This window comes from Cervus elaphus, chromosome 20 (genome assembly GCF_910594005.1).
Source record: "Cervus elaphus chromosome 20, mCerEla1.1, whole genome shotgun sequence".
Lineage (NCBI taxonomy): Eukaryota > Metazoa > Chordata > Mammalia > Artiodactyla > Cervidae > Cervus > Cervus elaphus.
Genome location: NC_057834.1, coordinates 96,320,646 through 96,341,282, shown reverse-complemented (window position 1 = coordinate 96,341,282; position 20,637 = coordinate 96,320,646). Strand labels below are relative to the sequence as shown.

The window sequence follows — 20,637 nt, the reverse complement described above, 5'->3', positions numbered from 1 at the left end:
ATTATACAAGTGACCCAATTTTGCTCTTTTTTATGAATGAGTAATAAATATTCCATTGTATATATGTATCACATCTTTATCCATTCCTCTGTTGATGGATATTTAGGTTGGAATCTATAAAAATGACATAGATGACCTTATTTGCAAAGAAGAAATAGAGACACAGAGATAGAGAATAAATAAATAGATACCAAGAGGGAAAAGAAGGATGGAAGGAATTGGGAGATTGGGATTGATACATATATACTAGTGATACTGTGTATAAAATAAAGAGCTAATGAGAGCAACTGTATAGCACAGGGAACTCTATTTAATGCATTGTGAGATCTGAATGGGAAGGAAATCCCAAAGAAAAGGCATATATGTATATGCATGGCTGATCCATTTTGCTGTACAGTAGACCCTACACAACATAGTAAAGCAATTATTTCAATTAAAAATAATTTCAAAAAAGAAAAAATAAGGGATTATAATACATAAACTATTATTGACAATATTAAACTATTATTGATAAATAATAAACTATTATTGACAAAAAATAAACTATTATTGACAAATACAATAGAGAATCATAGAATTGTATTAAGCAGTTAGTTGAAGAAAACCAGAGTGAAGACTTGACTCCTTCCCATTCCACATGAAAACTCTTAGCCATCATATCCATTTTCTCAGCTCCTCCCTTTGTTTCCCAGTCCAAGTGACTATTTACCTTATCCTCCTCTTCTCAGTAAAATAATACTTTATATCAGTTTTTCTCAACCTCAGCTAATACTTTAGAATCTTCTCAACTTTTTTATTGCAGTATATTTGATTAACAATATTATTTTAGTCTCAGGTATCCAGTACTCTTGCTGGAAAATCCCATGGACGGAGGAGCCTGGTGGGCTCCAGTCCATGGGGTCGCGAAGAGTTAGACATGACTGAGTGACTTCACTTTCACTTTTCACTTTCATGCATTGGAGAAGGAAATGGCAACCCACTCCAGTGTTCTTGCCTGGAGAATCCCAGGGACGGGGGAGCCTGGTGGGCTGCCATCTATGGAGTCGCACAGGGTCAGACACGACTGAAGCGACTTAGCAGCAGCAGCAGCATACACCGTAGTGATCCAGTATTTTTGCAGATTATATTTCATTATAAGTTATTGTAAGATATTGGCTATAGTTCCCCATACTATATAACATATCCTTGTTGTTTATTTTATACATAATGGTTTGTTTATGATAATCCCATACCCCTAATTTATCTTTACCCCCTCCCCTCTTCCCTTTGGTAACCAGAAGTTTGTTCTCAATGTCTATGAGTCTGTTTCTGTGTTGCATATATATTCATTTGTATTATTTTTCAGATCCCGCATGTCAGTGATATCCTACAGTATTTGTCTATCTCACTTATTTCATTTAGCATAATACCCTCTAAGCCCATTCATGTGTTGCAAATAGCAAAATTCTATCCTTTTATATGGCCTTTTATATTATATATATATACTACGTCTTCTTTATCCACTTGTCTGTTGATGGGCACTTGGATCATTTCCAAGTCTTGGATATGGTAAATAATGCTTCTTTGAAGATAGTGGTGCATGCGTCTTTCTGAATTAGTGTTTTCATTTTTCTTGGATATAGACCCCAGAGTGGAATTGCTGGATCATATGATAGTTCTAGGCTTCCCTAGTGGCTCAGATGGTAAAAGAATCTGCCTGCAATGCTGGAAACCTGGGTTTGATGCCTGGGTTGGGAAGCTCCCCTGGAGAAGGGAATAGCAACCCACTCCAGTATTCTTGCCTGGAGAATCCCATGGACAGAGGGACGTGGTGGGCTACAGTCCATGGAGTCACAAAGAATCGGACAGGACTGAATGACTAACACACATGATAGTTCTATTTTAGTTTTTTGAGGAACCTCCATACTTCTGGAGGGAGGCTGTTCAGGAGCTTTGAAAAACCCTAATGTCCTGGCCTCATTCCCAAAGAAACTGATTTCATTAGTCTAAATGTGAGCTGAGTGATGGGAATTTTTGAAACTCCCCAGGTGATTCTATTGTGTAGCTAAGGCTGAGAAGTAATACTTGAGATATTCTATGGCTCAACAATTTACCAGCTGAATTGTTATTATTATTAACACTATTTAGAAGCATACACAATTCATACATAACTTGTTGAATATTTTTAAAAGAAACTGAAATAAACTTTTTCTCTTTTGCAAATGTATAAGTGAAGTAAGTAAGTAAGTGTTAGTCACACAGTCATGTCCGACTCTTTGCAATCCCATGGACTATAGCCTGTCAGGCTCCTCTGTCCATGGAATTCTCCAGGCAAAAATACCGGAGTGGGTTGCATTTCCTTCCAAGGCAAAGCATATTTGTATATGTAGAACACATAGACTCCAAAGCATAAATAGGAAGGAAAAACAGCTTGATGCTTCAAATGTTTCAAAATCCTTTCATATATTAACTGATTTCATCTAACCAATAATGTGATGGATAGAGCAGTTCCTGTTTTATTGACTAGAAGCCTAAGATTTGAAGAAGCAGAACTAGATTTAAAATCCAGTTTCATGAGTCTACCACGTTATAAGCTACAGCCTGCTACACTATGGCCAAACACAGGGGTCAAGAGTAAGTTCACACTGGAATAATAAAAATATAAAAAATACACTCTAGAGTTCCTGTCTGCCCTAGACAAGAAAAAAGACATACCTGCTAATGAACCTTACACATCAGGATGGCCAGACCTGCAGAGCTGTCTCCTACCAGGAGTATACATTCAAACTAAAGTTTGTGCCTGAAAGAAGACTTGTAACATTACATTAGAATTACATTAGAATAAGCCCTATGAGTTATACAAAGCAGTTCCCATCCATCGTATTCAAGGACAAAAAAACAAAGCTCAGAAACCCTCCCTGAAGGAGATGCTGTAGTGTACCCTGGAAGAAATCATTTTTAATACTTAATAATATGTGGAGCATATAATAATTCATGAAGCAATTGGCTAGCACATGATTTCAGACATTTCTTTAGACACTCTGATCAGCTGCCTGAAGGGCTCACAGGGTTTCCAGATGAGGCTTTCATCTATCGGGACCAAGTAAAGAAAAAACCATTATTCTGAATGCTTAATAGTTTAATGTAAAAAGAAAAACTTGGACATATTTGGGGGTTTTATTTATGAATTTTTAAATTAAAAAGCAATAATTTAATAAAGATTATAGAAAACAGATATTAAGATGGTTTTAATCTATATTATTTACTCAAATGATTTCAGGGACATCCCATACCTCATCCTGCTCCACTTAAAACACAGCTATTAATTCATATTTTCTCATAAAATTTTATTCTTCAGTAACCTTAGGACTGCAATTCTGAAATTACAAATCATAGTGCAACACAAATAATGTCTAACTCATCACAACAAATTCTACAAATTGACTTGTGGATTTTATGCAGTTATTATAGATAGTGGGATTCAGTAAACACTGTAGTAGGAATCAGAAGGCCTCTCTCAGTGTTCCACTAAATATATGTATGGTCTTGCTTTCCTTAAGTGTAAAATTAAGGAAATGAAGTGAATAACCTTTTAAATTCATTTACATACTAAAAAAATGTGTTTCTATTTTCTAGAAACATATAGAGTTGGCAATTTTTTTCCTGAAAATCTCGAAAATGCTACTAGAAGGATTTGATTCATCAATTTCTCTTTTTTAAAAAACGAATTTTATTTATCTCTTTCTGGCTGTGCTGGGTCTTCGCTGCTGCGTGGCCTTTTCTCTAAGTTGCGACGAGCAGGGGCTCCTCTCCAGTTGCAGTGCGCAGGCTTCTCTCTGCAGCGGTTTCCCTTGTTGCAGAGCTCAGGCTTCAGTAGTTACTGCGCGTGGGCTTCATAGTTGTGCTTCCCGGGCGCTAGAGCAGGAGCGCAACCGTTGTGGTGCCCGGGCTTGATTTCTCTGAGACATGCAATATCCTCCCGGCTCAGGGATCAATGTCTCCTGAACTGGCAGTTGGATTCTTTACCCCTGAGCCACCAGGAAAGCCCCTATTCATCAATCTTTCCATTAGGATGTTTCTTCAAAAGATTTAATGAGCAATTTAGTTGGACTCTCATCTCTAATTCACAACAGAAAAAAAAAATGAAAATAGAAGGGTCAAAATAGTAACTGTTCTTAAATATTTATATATTTTCTAACTATTATACATTTTTGAGCCTGTTACATATGCTTCTTAGAAATTCTGGAAATGCAGAGTTTTATGTAGATTTTATATAATTGTATAGAATTCTTTATCACACAAGCCCTGTTATATAATAACCCATAACACCAGGTACTAAAAGTAAAAGTAGCAGCAAATTTAATTTCAAGCTTAATTTCAGTACCACAAAGCATTCTCTCTACTTCTGTCAAGTCCCATAGTGAGATCCCCATCATCATCTCTCAGCATGTGGCTTGACCTCTTTCTTTAAATTTTCTTCACGTGGCTATCACTATTCTACTGGTTTTCCTCTTTCCACACTAGCCCTTCCTTTCCCCCCCCCCCGCCATTAAGATGTTTCACTCAATAGTGGGTTCTCTGAGCCAGATTTCTTTGTTCTTTTTTGGGGGTATAGTTGCTTTACGATGTTTCTTTTGACCATGCTAAATTTAAGAATCCCTTGTAGCTCAGTCAGTAAAGAAATTGCCTGCAGTGCAGGAGACCTGGGTTTGATTCCTGGGTCAGGAAGAGCCCCTAGAAAAGGAAATGGCAACCCACTTCAGTATTCTTGCTTGGAGAATCCCATGGACAAAGGAGCCCTGGCAGGCTACAGTCCATGAGGTCACAAGAGTCAGACATGACTTAACGACTAAACCACCAAAGACAGAAGAGCCTGGTGGCCTACAGACCATGGGATTGAAAAAGAGTCAGATACGACTTAGCAACTAAACAACAAGTTTCAGAAATTCACTGGACATTGAGATTGAGATACAAGTGGGTAATTGAATATAAACATCTGAAGTACAGAGGAGAGGCCAGGGCTAGAGACATATAAATTTGGGAGTCATCCATCCTGCAGCTGAATGAAACCATATAGGTGTGTGTTGTTGTTCGGTCACTCAGTTGTGTCTGATTCTTTGCAACCCCATGGACTGCAACACTCCAGGCTTCCCTATTCTTCACTATCTCCCGGAGTTTGCTGAATCTTGTGCATTCAGTCTATGATGCCTTCCAAGTGTGTATGGATACGAAAGAGAAGGGGGTCAAAGTCTGAGCACTGAATCACTCTATCATTTAAAGGTCATGAACGGAAGAGGAGCCAATAAAGAAATCAAGAAAGAATGACTAGTTTCTGCTGTACAGTGAAGGGACTAGCCACTCTTTTTTTAATTTCTTTATTGGTAGAAAGATAGCTCAAGAGCTTCAGACCCTCTCAGTCTTAAAACTAGCAAGATAGAGCAAGATTCTCTTTCCTGAAAATCCCAATAGGCTTCTCATTTCTCCTATTTGATCAGGTTGCCTGCCCATCCTATAATAAATGATATTTGTAGGGGATACAGTGCTTTGTTTTAGGTCTAGATAACATGATTCACTGAAAGCATAGAGGCTAAGAATAGAGAAGTGGGTGGTTTTCAAAGAGAATTGGAGATGATAGCTGCCAGACAAAGAATGAATGGCGCTTGAGCAGCAAAAACAGCAGGTATCCACTGAAAGCTTCATAAATACACACTGCTAGGAAAGGGAATGGTCCCTAGAACAAAGTACAGTAAGCAAGTTAACTACAGCATCACCAGGTATCTTTCTGTAATGCAACTCTCTAATCCTGAATTACACCTCACACACATCCATGCATGTGCATGTATATGCACACATGTTGTTCATATATATAAACACTTAAGGTGCAACAATTTCCTTTATTCTTATAACTAGGTTTTAGAGCATTGCAAGACCAAATCAGATCACTGAATTCCAGAGATTATAGATTATGATTCACAGAGCCTCACTGCTACATAACAATCCATTTTGTCACAGGCCTCTCTAAGTTATGACCCAGTATTTTAATTGGAACAAGATCAATATAAACCAGAATTATCAAGTAGTCAAATGACAGAAGCAGACTCCACAAGAAGCAAATGCACCATTTATTGCCAAACTGTTGCCAATATCTTCAGTCAGAAATTTCACTCGTTGATATCAGTAACTTGATAGAAAATAAAGAAAAGCTGATTTTCACTAAATATGCTATTTATTAGCCTCTAGATCTGACCTTTTGCTAGAACACTGCATTTCCTCTTGGCTAAACTTCTTTACTTTCAGACTGCTTCTTGAAGTATTCTCTGCTCTTACATTTCATGGCCCCTTTGGGCCTTAGCAGACAGGTGGAACTCCTTATATGTGAGATGAGTACTGTCTCTGACATGCCTTAAGGGACACAACAGCCACAACACAACCTATTAACCATACCATAGCATGCCCAAGAGAAGTCTAGCTTCAGATCAGAATGTATGGCTGTTTGTCACATTTATAAAACCACAGTGTCATCTTTATTATTTCTGTTATTTAAAAAATATATGAAGCAGTTCTTCATATACCTGGCACATATGAAATTTGCTTTCCTTAGATTTTTACTTCCTTCCAGATTGACAATATTATAAAATAGATATAGTCACTACAGGAGAATAGCTGAAAAGTGTTCTCAGCAGTTTACTTTGTAAATAAAATCTGTTGCGTATGTTTCCTTTCAGTTTTTATAGTGGTCTGGAGAAAGCTGGAAGTGTGCATACCTTCCACATATTACATTGTAAAATATAAAATTTTCACATTAGAAAAATACAACCTAAATTTTTAATAATTTAATTGGAAATGCACAGATATACTGGAAAATATAAAGGTAAAATATTTAAGTTATGTTTAGTTCCTTTCTTCTCATTTTCTAATTAACGACAAATAACAAAAAAGGACTACTAGGTGAAATGGTATGTTGAATAAGGCTAAAATATTCCTTCAAGCTACATCAAGCTGTTATATGTTCATGTTCATAGAGAGTGAGCCATTTAAATATAAAACTATTCAAAATTGTAGTTTCTACCACCATATGATAACTAGTTTTAACAAATCTAGATCAACTACAGGAAAAGTTTTAATTAAATGTATCTTTAAAATAAAACATAGAGTACTTATGGTAATTGCAGTTACTCATCATTTAGAAACTGTTCATTAATGACTTCACCATAAAAATCACATTACTGGATAGTTTTTTGTTCTTGTGCTGCAAGTGAACTGCATATAATAGTTAACCGTTGTATTTACTATTAAAGAATATGACAGTGAATTAAAGATAGTCTCATTATATGGCCAGTTCCCATTTAATGAGATTTGATGGGAACAAATTGATCCAGTTCCCATCAACTCACAATATATGCTAATTAAGCCAGAAGTAGGACTCAAGTTTGCCTTGAACTGTGTAAGAGGTAAGGATTAAATGTACCTTAAAAATAAAGATATAGAGAACATTTTGGGCATTTGCATTTGCCCATAAGCAAATTAATAGGCTAAGAAGTGTTGCTGGAGAAAACATTAAGCTGATGTTTCCAATTGTCAGGCGAGTGTATGCTCCTCGGTTCTGTGTCGTCACAACAAAGATTTGGAGTGACGGACATTAAAGCCCTCGGCCTGTCATAGCTCTCGGGTCTTGGACAGACCGTGTTATAGCTCTTAGACAAATCAGTGGTACAGCTCCATGTTACAGCTCTATTTTATTTAGATAATAACAGGAAAATCCATCCTTGAGGCATGAGGGCATGTTGACCCAAAGATGTGAAGAGAAGAGCGCCCCAGTGCATGGGAGAGAGAGAGTGTTTTGGCTCCTCTTTTTATATGTTTTGTTTTTTTTTTTACCCCCTGGGCCTGCCCTATGTAAATAGGGTTAGCCAAGTGTTGTTTGTTCTTCACTCCTGTCCTCAGACCTTTCTTTGACCTTCCTTTGTTCTATTTTCTCGGGCTTTTCCCTTCCTTGTCTTTTAGCCACTGCCATTTTGGACTCCTGTTTCCTATTCTAACTACCTAACAAAATCATCTTAAAGAACATTTCCAGTATGATGGAGGTTGTGGTTCAGTAGCTAAGTCGTGTCCTACTCTTTCGCAACCCCATGGACTGTAGCCCGCCAGACTCCTCTGTCCCTGGCAAGAATACTGGAGTGGGTTGCCATTTCCTTCTCCAGGGGATCTTCCCCAGCCAGGAATCGAACCTGCATCACCTGCATTGCAGGCGGTCTCTTGCGCTGAAGGCAGATTCTTCACCACAGAGCCACCAGGGAAGCCCTTCCAGTATGTATTTATATAAATACAAAATACATTCTAATGTTTTTTTTTTTTAATTTTTTTTCTTAACTCTTTATTAACCTTTTGCCTGCTAATATCTGATAACACTTGGTTCATCCTAGTTTCGGTACTTGTTCAGTACATTAAAGTTATAAAAGTTTTTTTCCTGTTATGTAATCAAATTATATTCGCCCTCTGGGGTTCCCAACTCTTTCAGTCATCTGGGATCACCCTGTCCCACTTCAGATGGAAAACTAGCATTTTCCCACAGTCCCCCCACACACATCCCTAGCTCTGAATCATCAAGAATTCCTAGGTTTTTTATAGTTTCTCTGGGGCAGTGGTCCTCAATCTTTTTGACACCAGGAACCAGTTTTGTGGAAGACAGTTTTTCCATAGACAGGATGGAGGGAGGGCAAGATGACTTAAGAGTGATTTAAGTGCATTACTTTTATTGTGCTCCTTATTTCCATTACTATTAATCAGTTATACCTCAGATCATCAAGCATTAGATCCTGGAGGTTGGGGACCCCTGCTCTAGCTCAATGTTGACACTGATGTCCCTTCTGCTGAATTCTTGATCTGCATCTTTGCATCAAATTTTATAATGGCTGTTACCTTTACTACCTCCTTATCCCAAGCTGGATCTACTTCTAATGCCATCATTTCATTGGAAAGCATAGGGCTCTGATGTTTAACAGATCTCATTTATGATTTGGGGTTTGGGGAGGTAACAGAGAACAGGATACTAGAATATTAGCCTTCACAGTCCTAAATATTCACTGACTCTTCTCTATCTCAAACAATTCCTCCATATTTTTGACCTCTTTCTTTTTTCAGTCTTTTCCTCTTTCCTTTAAGACCTGTTAACTGTCTCTTCAGGAGCTGCTGCCAAAACCCAGAACCCTTTTCAGAGTCTTTCTTTTCTCTTTTCTTCCACCTTCACTCAAACTGTGGCTAAAACTTCACCCCTTTCTCAAATTAAAGCCTCTACTGTATCTAAACAATAGAATTATCTACCCAGGAGATGAATTGTTCTACTTTCCTAGAGAACAGCATAAACTAATTTAAATTACATAGCCATCTCTTCCCTCAGTCTACATTTGCAAAATTTCTTTCACTCAGTCACACAGCTCTTTCTAATTAGTCAGAATATATGTGCATTTAAAGTAGATAATTAAAATAATGCAATTGTTATTGTTAAAAGATTTTTTAAGTTTTACAAACTGCTAATCAAAATTTAGTCCTGCACGTGATAATGAATGAATACTTACTCATGTCTGCTTGCTCAGGTAATTTTAAGTTAATTCCTATCCTAGTTGATGCCTATAGAAACACTGTTGCTGAAGCTGAAACTCCGATACTTTGGCCACCTGATGAGAACAGCCAACTCCCTGGAAAAGACCCTGATGCTGGGAAAGATTGAAGGCAAAAGGAGAAGGGGACAACAGAGGATGAGATGGTTAGACAGCACCACCAACACAATGGACATGAATTTGAGCAAACTCCAAGAGATAGTGGAGGACAGAAAAGCTGCAGCTCATTGGCCCACGAAGAGTCAGACATGACTTAGCAACTGAACATCACCACCAGAGAAATACTATTTTGTCAGAGTTTATACTGTCTTTTGTGTACCAAGTTAACATAGGCTAACCCTGAGAACTTTAGTGAAACGTGAATCTTTTCTAGTAGGATGCAATTATTTGAAGATATTTAGCTTTACATGTATTTGATTACTTTTTTGTCTTTTTTTACATAGTTTTGTGTGAGAATAGAAAAGAATCCTGGCCTTGGATTTAGTATCAGTGGTGGAATTAGTGGACAAGGAAATCCATTTAAACCTTCTGACAAGGTAAGAAGTGAATTTCTTATTGACAATTTTAATTAGCAAAGCACTGTACTATAGCAAAAAAGATTTTTAAAATTTTGTGGTTTTCCTGTGCTTTAATAAGCTAGTTAACTATGAAACCAGTTAGAAACTTTCTCGGCAAGGGGAAAAAAGCATTCACTGCAGTGATTGACAAATCCTACGAATAAGAAATAAATTTAAACATTCTCTTTGAAAAGGAAGTTGTTTGTTTTTTACTTTATGTTTTGTTCACCGTTGTATATATCTGTAAAGGAAGCTACACTGGTAATTTTTAACAATTTGTTTCCAAAAGTTGTAGATCACTTGTTTGAGAAAATGTTTTCTCATAGTAACAGAATGAATAAATACTGATTCAACACCAGGGCCAGTTAAATGACATCTTTATATTTAATCCATCATATTTGTAAAGTATTTCACTGATGGGGTTGTAGAACTGAAAGACCAGAGAAAAGAAATGTCCTATGAGAACATCAGTTAGCCATGGCAGAGGGATCGGGGCCTTCTCTCATGCTCACCCCTGTTTGCCAAACCGTGGGTAAAGGTTCACCTCCTCCCCTGACTCTAACCTCAGCCATTGCCGGATATCCAGCATGCTGCTATGCTCACATTTGGCCTGTCTGATCCCACTGAAGAACACTTGACGTTTTATTCAAAAAAATGTACCCTGGGCTGCATAATCTGCCCTCTGCCATCAGTGTTTTAATACTCTCAGCTTCTAAACAATTAGTAATTATAATTTGATGGTAATTGAAACTGTCTGCTTTTGACCTCATCAAATTTAACTGCATTAAGTGACATCATAAAACTTTGGGTGATGAAGAAAGACAGAAATTAGATATAAGTAAAACCTCCATAGGCTCTTGACTTACTTCTGAGTTACATGCTGGTACAGACCTTTTCAATGTGCCACTGTTATAAAGGTAACCCACACATCAGTTTCTGATCAAAAAACCTATTTCTGAAAAAACTTGTATGCCCCTACTCTGGAGATTTCCATTGCCTTTAATCCCATATGTTCCTCCACTTCTTCCCACTCTTTTTGTTTCCTACCATCCATTATGCCCTTCTTTTTCTTTTTGGAGAAGAAAGGAAGAGGAAAGGACCAAGAGGAAGAATTATTCTTACTGTACATATTATATTAAAATGGAAGGGAAAGAAATCCCCAGTGTCCATAAGTAAGAGTTTCTTTGATTAAGTGACTGGAACAGGTATTCCCATATAAGGAATATGTATCAAGCAGCCCTATATAATTAGGGGAGTTCCAGTTTAAAATGTTTGTGTATAAATAACTGCTGCATTTCCTTTTTGAAATGATGTTGAGGATAATCATTGATTTAGTAGAATTTAAATATTTGTGGCTTAGTAGGACCAAGTGTTTACTGAATTTTAATGTTATTAATATATCTTAAGACAAAAAGCATGAAATGCAAAATCATCAGAAAAATATGATATTTTTTAAAGCCTCAATCATAGCCTGTGATTCTTCCTCTATGAGGGAATATGAACACTTATAACTATTAATTTAATTTCTCATTTATAATATTTTAATGACTCTAGTGAGACTGAATTATTTCTATGATCTTATATAATCTATCCACTGAATGATTTCCCCTCAGAACCACTTTTTTTGCCTATTACTTTCTAAAACATTTAAAATCTGAAAAGTCTCTATTACTGCAAATTGATCAGATTAATTAAAAATTAATTTTAATTTCTTCTATAGTTCCAAATCTACAAAAGATTCTCAGATTGCTTTTAATTTATTGACCACATCAATCATATGGTAAATACTCAGTAAAAAGTGTTGAGAAGATCTAAAGACACTAGCTTTGGACAATTTCTATAAGAATTTAATCCTCTCACAAGGAAAGGGATTAACCTCAAAGAAATTCAGTTGTATTTCTTTGTCCCCCATGCTCCATTTCTGTAGTGGTAGCATAAAATTTAGTGTACAACCCAGTGCCTAAAACCTAAAAGTATCAAACAGCAAGAAAATGAAAATCAAGCTTAAAAATACTCTTCTTGAGAGTTTCCTGGAGCTCCAGTGGTTAGGACTTGGCACTTTCACTGCTGTGGCCCTGGGTTCAATTTCTGGGCAGTGAAATAAGATCCCACAAGCCATGTGGCACAAGCAAAATGAAATACTCTTCTCTCCAAGGCTGAGGAACAAGTTTTATCATAAATTGGTTAATTTGCAGCTGTGAGGAGAGATGAGGAGAACCAAATTCAACTGATGTTTTAATTCAGCTGATAGTAACTGGATCAGAGGTTGATGCTGTCTTTTTTTTTTTGTTTGTTTGATTTTTTTTTTTGATGCTGTCTTTATAAGGAGTTCCAGTAAAGTTAGGAAAAAGCTTAAACTTTAATATATATATATACCCTCTTCCAATAAGAGCTTCCCTAGTGTCTCGGGGATAAAGAAGACACCTGCCAATGCAGGAGACATAAGAGATGTGGGTTCGATCCCTGGGTTGGGAAGATCCTCTGGAGAAGGAAATGGCAACCCATTCCAGTATTCTTGCCTGGAAAAGTCCATGGATAGAGGAGCTTGGCGGGCTACAGTCTATGCAGTCGCAAAGAGTTGGACACAACTTAGCAAATGAAAAACAACCCTTTTAATAAACAGGTCATGGATTTAAAATGGTCTTTCAAGCACACTGTATAATTTTACCATTTATGAATATTTAAGTGTTTTATAATGTCATTCAAAATTCTATGTATCCAAGATATCTGAATATCTTAGAGTCATTGAAGACTTTCTATACTAAAGCGGCCAATGGAATTGTTCCACTCTCTTTATTACAATTGCTAGAAACCACTGTTTCAGCCAAATGCCAATGACCAAAGTGAAATAGCATCCAAACTGATTACATGGTAAACAGCCAGGTAGGAAAAGCATAAAATAGTCATCCCAAAGGGCTGAGAGGATGGAGTTGGGGCAAAAGTGAGTTGTGTTGTTCAGTCTGTCAGAAGTTCCAATTTAGATTCTGTTCCAATTTAGATATTACAGAAAAACTCTTGCTCAAAAGTTAACTGAGGCTTTAGAGAGAATTGAGGATCAATCCAGATATGAAGACTGTATTGCACCAGACTTTGAGAGCTGAGAACAACATGTGGTCTTGCAAATGTAATTCCTCTCAAAGACCTCAAGGTAGTCTGAATCAACTATGGTCTCCTTGGATTAAACGTATGGAGCATGATTAGTCCTACAGTTCATATCGTTGTCAGAACAGTGGTGAACAGAACAACTACTCACAGTTGAACAACCCAACTCACTCAACATGGAGTTCATTATTTTAGGTTCACTGCCAGGTGAAAGCTGCTTTTACATACTTGAAAAGAGAAAACTGTAGGAAACCAGATAAAAATGACCTTATGTAATGCTTGCTTTTGCCCCCCAGTGAAGTGGATGGAGCCATTACCTGATTTGTTATTATAGAGGGACATTGCTATCAAGATGGCAAGATACTCCACAGAGATAAAAGATTTTGATGTAACAAATCTGATAATAATAATAATAAAAGTATATAGACTTTTACTGAGTATCTGTAATGTGTTAGTCACTATATTTGGCCCTTTAAATACATGAACTGATCTGATCTTCATAACAACTTATGTTAGTTGAATATTATTATTCCCTATTTTGTGGAATGGCCCAGAGGGTTTAATTAAGTTGCCCAGGGTCATTTAGCTGATCTGTGGCAGACAAGATTGGAACCCAGATTGATCTGATTCCGAATCCTTTTCTCTTAATAAGCCCTGTGATACACACCTCTATCTGCAAATACCACTTAGCAGAAGAGCCACATGACAAATTTATACCCTTTAGAGTTGAGACTAATATAATAATCTAATATTGAAGGTGTTACAGAACACTCTAATTAGTTATAACCTAGATATTTGCTTCAACAAATCCTCGAAAGTCAGCATATTTCCTCTACTGAACTTAGATAATTAGAAGCATACAGTACACATTGGATTGCTAAGCATTTGTATAACTTTTGGACTAAGGTATTACTACAGTGGAGATTGTGCCAATGGAACAAACCACAATAATCTTTTCCTGTGTAAATGTTCATAAAATAATGACTCATGATTGCAAAATTTAAGATACCAATACAGTTTCCATGAGATGTTGTTGGGAAGAGATTGAATTAATAGATGATTGATATCATGTTGTTGTGTGACTTCATAAGGCAGCCCAAGACTCTGAAAATAAACAAATTTTTAATGTTGCATTCACATAGCTCCTCATTCAAGGACTGATATCCCTCCTTGCTTCATTTGAGAAGGATGGACTAAGAAGCTTCTGGATTTTAAAGATATTAAAGGAGATCACAGCCCCTTTCTCTATATGCTCTAAAAGTATAGCACTGAATAATCCCATGAACAGTTACCTAGAAACAGGATCAAATGGAAGCTACATTATGCATATCCTCAAATTACATGGTAGCAGGACATACACATACTAGGATACTGAGACCAAAGAATCACTGTTCTCCACAGTTTTATCATAAACACTCATGCTCAGCAGATGCCAGAGATCTTACTTATATTTCCATGAATTTGGACAATCTGCATGTAGACAGAAGTGATGGAAGAAACAATTCATGTTCTTTCTTCAATGCCTTAATTTGCCCATGGTTTAGGTAAAAATCCCAAGCCAAAGAAGAATATTAGAGGCATGTCAACTGTAAGATTCTATAATCACCAATAAACTCTAAATGTTCTGGAATTTCAGAAAAAATCACTGTGCTTAATTGTACATAAATTTTAAAAGATCAATTCCAGATGCCAAACAGCCTGCAACCAGATGTTGGTCCCTCCTATTTACACACCACCTTCCACCCCTAGAAAAAAAAATTGTATGGAGATGGGCATTGCATCACATAAGAGTTTTTTATATGATTAATATTAAGAAGAGAAGAAAAGTTAGTTGTGCGGATCCAAAGCATTTCTTTGATACCTTTACTGGGGATAATAATACTCAGAGGCCTGCTTGGCAGTAGCAAGTTCGAAAACACACAAGAAAAATTTCCCAGGTTTGTTCAGTCTCATGACACTGGTGGATCACAAACAAAAAGTTGCAAAGATCTGTTCTCGATTTATGGAAAAAGTACATATCATAAACCTATTTACTGTCATGTATTCTCCATGGATATAAAAATCAAGAATAGCAAACACATTTATCTAGAACTCCACACAGCATATGATTAATATTTACTACATAAATATTAAACTACACGCAGTATTTCCTTAATTTTTTAAAATTCCTAAAGATGATTTATTTTATATATTTCTAAATTAATTTTATAATGTAACGTATGTCTGTTCCATCCTTAATTCTACTTTGAGTGATTATGTAATGCTAAGTAATGTGGAGAACCTATTAATTTTGTGAAAATAACATTCAGGAGCAAGAAATAGATAAAATATAAATATGTGTAATTTTTATATTAAGCTGAAGTTTTAAAATCAAATAACAAGCATAAATTATTTTACTACTTGGTTATTCCAGCCGCATCTTAGTCACATTGCAGTTTGAGGTTTAGAATACCATTTGGTTGTTTAAGGACATTATAAGCAAGGATTTTTTAAAATAAAAATGCATTTTTGCCTGTTTTGTTCTTTGTCTTATATGTTGAAAAGACCCTAAATCTATTCAGAAATATTAATAGAAATGCAGTCTTCGCAATCTCCTTTTAATAGGATTCTACAAGTATGATCACCTATATGAGGTCTTTTAAGAAGGCTCCAAGGCTTCTCTGGTGGCTCAGACAGGAAAGAGTCTGTCTGCAATGCAGGAGACCTGAGTTTGATCCCTGGGTCAAGAAGATCCCCTGGAGGAGGAAATGGCAACCCACTCCAGTATTCTTGCCTGGAGAATCCCATGGACAGAGGAGTCTGGTGGGCTACAGCCCATGGCGTCTCAAAAAGTTGGACATGACTAGGCAACTAACACTCACTCAAGAAGTTGTGGCAGCGTTCTTTAGCCAATTCGATGATTTTGATATCAAGACATTATGTTATAAAGAAGAGATATAAGATTTCAGCTTGCAAAGGGATGTAATAAAATATAACAACACAGACATGATTGTTTAAGAAAACATTATTATATTTTACGTATGAAAAAATAAGGTGATTTAAAAGAACCATTTCAAATAAGAACATTGACTGGGACATTTTAATTCAACAGTATATTTAGAAAAACACTTGAATTGAGATTGCTATCACTTTGTGATATTTTTTAATAATCAGTAAGATATTTTTCAATAAAATTGAAGTCCAAGTACATAACCAGTTATATTAGTTGCTACAGTTAAATGTTATCTATGTTTCATCTGCTGCATAATGTCAGCTATTTAGCATGGAACAAAATTAGCTAAATAAGGAGGCAGAAATGGTATGGGAAAGGACTTGAGACTTTTTAAGTTTGTTTCAATTTTTGGAAAAACATCAGAGACTTCTCAATCAAAATATGAAAACACTTAAAATTAGTTCATAAATAATATCTTATATAATAACTAATAAGAATGAACAGGTCCATCAATTAGAGAAAGCTTACTACTGAGGGTCCAAAAGATCCTTGAGAAATGTGTGAAATCTTTCATATTCCATTTATAAATTTACACCACAAGTTGTAAATGGTATTCCAGGGACTCCCATAGTATTTCTAATTTCTGCTTGAAGATGTTATAACTAACTAGAATCTTGAAAATATTATGAAGCCAGATTAATAGAAATGAAAACAAAATAAAAAGTAATCTTCCATGTCTCTTCCTGTAGCAATATTATTTAACTTTTAAAAATTTACCCATCTAACATTAAACACATAGCATGTATTTAATAACAATATTATCCATGTTTCCTCCAATCCACCTCCAAAGTTGCTATATGCATGGGAACCTGATACTGGCTTCCAAAGAATCACTAGTAAGCAAAATATAGAATCTGCATATACCTTCCAGGCAAGAAGATACTGCAGAGCTTTAATTTTTGTAGTTTATATTTGTCTAAACTCAGATCCTCAAGATGCAGAACCAGAGATGCAGATTTTTGTGCAAGTTAATTGAAGAATTGCTGTTAGGTGAAATCTATATGAGAATGAGGGATGCAGTAGGGCAGGTGAAGAAACCGGGCAAAGATATGGATTTAGTGGAAATTTTAATTAAATTTTAAAAATTGAATTAAAAAAAGAGAGTACCACAGAGTTGTCTCACCCTAAGGAAGGAAACAGCCTTTTGTACCCTGGCATCAGTCATTGAGGGCTTCATAAGTGGCTCAGTGGTAAAGAATCTGCCTGCCAATGCAAGAGATGTGGGTTTGATCCCTGGGTCGGGAAGATCCCTGGGTTGGGAGAAGGAAATGGCAACCCACTCCAGTATTCTTGCCTGGGAAATCCTATGGACAGAGGAGCCTGGCAGGCTACCATCCATGGGGTCGCAAAAGAGCCAAACACAAATTAGTGACTAAACAGCATCCTCAGTCATTGACTACGTGGGAAGGAGCATGACCTACCCAGCATTTCTCAGTAAGGAAGCTCCAGGCTGAGGGTAATTTTCAAAAGAAGTGTTAGATGTGAGCTGTCAGCAGCACCTGCAGAGTGAGAGCACCAACCTGATCAAGGGAATCTGGGCAGGTCCCCAGACGTGTCCATTATACTATTGTGAAAATAATGGATGTTTTTCATCTTTCAAACTGAAAGTACTTCAGTACCCATAATTCTGATATGCTTTAATCTATGAGAATTACTTCCCTAGAGCCTGAGTGCTTTCAACCATGATATCTGAGAGGGATTGCCAAAGCAACTGATACTTCAGTATGGATCCTGAAATTTGTTGTGTTGTGTTTTTTCAACAAGACACATTAAATCTGCTTTTAAATCTTTGTAATTTTTCTGATTAATCTTTTTCTTAAAAAAAAAAGACTGCTATATCCCACAAATATAGTCTGAGCCTCTCTAAGAGATAGTAATCACTAATTGAGCCAAATCTCTGTTTTTTGATAGCTGAAGAAAGTGGTTCACAAAATAATATTGATCACAAGGAGCAGGGAAATTTGGCATGAGCACACTAAGGTGGGAAAAAAAATCAGGTAGCAATAGGTACGATCAGAGAAATCTAAAACAATTAAAAAGAAAACCCAGGTAACTGCAAAACACTTTTATAGTGTCATTTTTCTCTTTGGGATGTGTAAAGAAAATCATGAGAACACAAAGAGTTGATTCTTAAGTTCTGTAAGTTCCAACTTAAGTTTTCCCTAAGATCTTTTAGATAAGTTGAAGGAAAGCCATAAAGAGAATAGAGAAAATACAAAAAGAGAATAGATTTCCAGACACCAAGTTAACCTGAAGGTCCCAGAACTCTGCTGGAAAGTTGGACTACTAGATCAGAATTTTTAGATTGTGTTATTTAAAAATGTATATATATATGTATATTTTCAAAATATATATTAGGGGGTTTAGGGGGTTTATTGCTTTTGTTTTTTGGCCGTGGTGGGTCTTCATTACCGCACACGGGCCTTTCTCTGGTAGCTGCAAGCGGGGGCTCCTCTCTAGTTGCAGTGCTCGGGATCCTCATCGCGTAGCTTCTCTCCTGGCAGAGCACAGGCTCTAGGCATGTGGGCTTCAGCGGTTGCATCTCACAGGCTTAGTTGCTCTGCATCATGTGGGATCTTCCCAGACCAGAAATCGAACCAGTGTCCCTTCCATTGAAAGGTGGATTCTTAACCACTGCACTACCAGAGAAGCTCCCAAAATATATAAATTGTTAATAAATCCAGTTACATTAAGCAGTGAGCACGTAATAACAGTTTAGGATTACTGCATAAGGTACAAAATTACAAGTAAGATTTTATTTAATTGTCTATCATCTTTATAATTAGCATAGCTATACATGGTCTTAGTTTTTAAATATAAAGGAGTAGAAAATTATTTCCCATATTTGAAACCTACTGGGTCAAACCCCATCACCATACACAAACCACATTCCAATAACAAGGCACTATCATTTAAACTCCGAGGATATTTATTAAAAGAAAATGGGAAGTGTTGGACTATACATTAAAATGATTAAAGAAGAATCATATCTTAAATTTGTGTTTCTCTTTGTTTATTGAGCTATACCAAGATTTATTTGTTTATTGAGAGAAAAATCATATATTCATCCTGTCCTCTACTTTAAAAAAAATGGTTTCTACCTCGACTCTGAATGACTAATTTAGTAGGATACCTCCACTGAGGTATAGGAATTGCTTATTCCTATACTGCAAGAAGACCCTACAGTATGCTGGGTTTTGTATGACGTGCACACACCAGCTGGGAGCAGCTTCAGTTCTCTGAAGGTGTCCGTCTCTGAGCCACAGTGTGAGGTCGCCAAAGAGACAGACAATTGAGAACCACTTTCACTTAGGTATCTTCTACTGATTGTGAACTAGGGCATTCTCAGTGCTTTTACTCTGGACAACACGGTCATCCTTTTAAATCGTAATTCACTTAAAAATGTACAACAAAATTCTAACCAGTAGGTTTAACCTTTGAATTTTTAAAAAGTAAACACATATTACTTACAATCTTCACACTTCACACATTTGTTATTTTTACATGATCTTTATTACCAGGATAACTTGAAATAAAAAGGCTCTTAAGCATTTGTTGTATATTTTTAAATGCTTTTTATGTTTTATGGTTTACATACTGTTTGCAAACCAACTAAGCTTTTCCTGGAGAAGGAAATGGTAACCCACTCCAGTATTCTTGCCTGGAAAATTCCATGGACAGAGGACCCTGGCGGGCTACAGTCCAGGGGGCTGCAGAGTCAGACGCAACTGAGCAGGCACAGCCCAGTCAGTCTTTTCCTTTATATTAAAGTATCCAATTATGTTTATAATTCAGTTGTGACTTGAGTTGTATCTTTCGGGAATGTTGAAGTTTTGTACATATTTTATAATTACTAAAACTGGTGTTTTCTTTCCATAAAAAATGATAAATACAATCATAATACAGTCTCAGTCTCAGATGTGTACAACTGCAGTCTTTTTTAACTTAAACCTCAGAAAAATTAGACAGGTAATAAATGAAAACATTGTCACTATAAAAATTAAATAATATAGAAATATAGAGACTAAAAAGTAATTTTAAAAAAAAAAAAGAAACTTCCTTTTCTCTCTGCCTCACACTGCCAATGCACAGCCATGGCTAAGAGACACTTGTCAGTCAATGTATCAGAAATACAGGACTGTAGAGCCTTCAAGACACTTGTCACTGGCCTTTTGACCTCCTGATTTCACTGCCAGCTCTAAGCAATACTCTAGCATGGTCTACTCTACATAAAGCCATATTTTATCTAAAGAATCATAGTTTGACTGAATGTAGCTCACAAAAGAACAATTTTTCACTTTAGAAACCTTATTTTAGCGTAAGTGACAAAAAAGACTTCACTGAATTTTTCACTTCTCAGTCCATTATTTTGAAATGGTAGAGTGTCAAA

The 20,637-nt window shown here is 36.3% G+C and overlaps 1 protein-coding gene across 2 annotated transcripts in view; it reads left to right on the top strand.

Annotated features, from left to right (window-relative positions):
• The window catches only part of LRRC7 (leucine rich repeat containing 7), a 575,718-nt gene that overhangs the window by 525,992 nt on the left and 29,089 nt on the right, over window positions 1–20,637 (top strand). For both annotated transcript variants that reach the window (XM_043877735.1, XM_043877734.1), the window contains one exon: window positions 10,040–10,132. In XM_043877735.1, coding sequence (XP_043733670.1) covers window positions 10,040–10,132 — 93 coding nt within the window. The remainder of the gene's footprint in view (window positions 1–10,039; window positions 10,133–20,637) is intronic.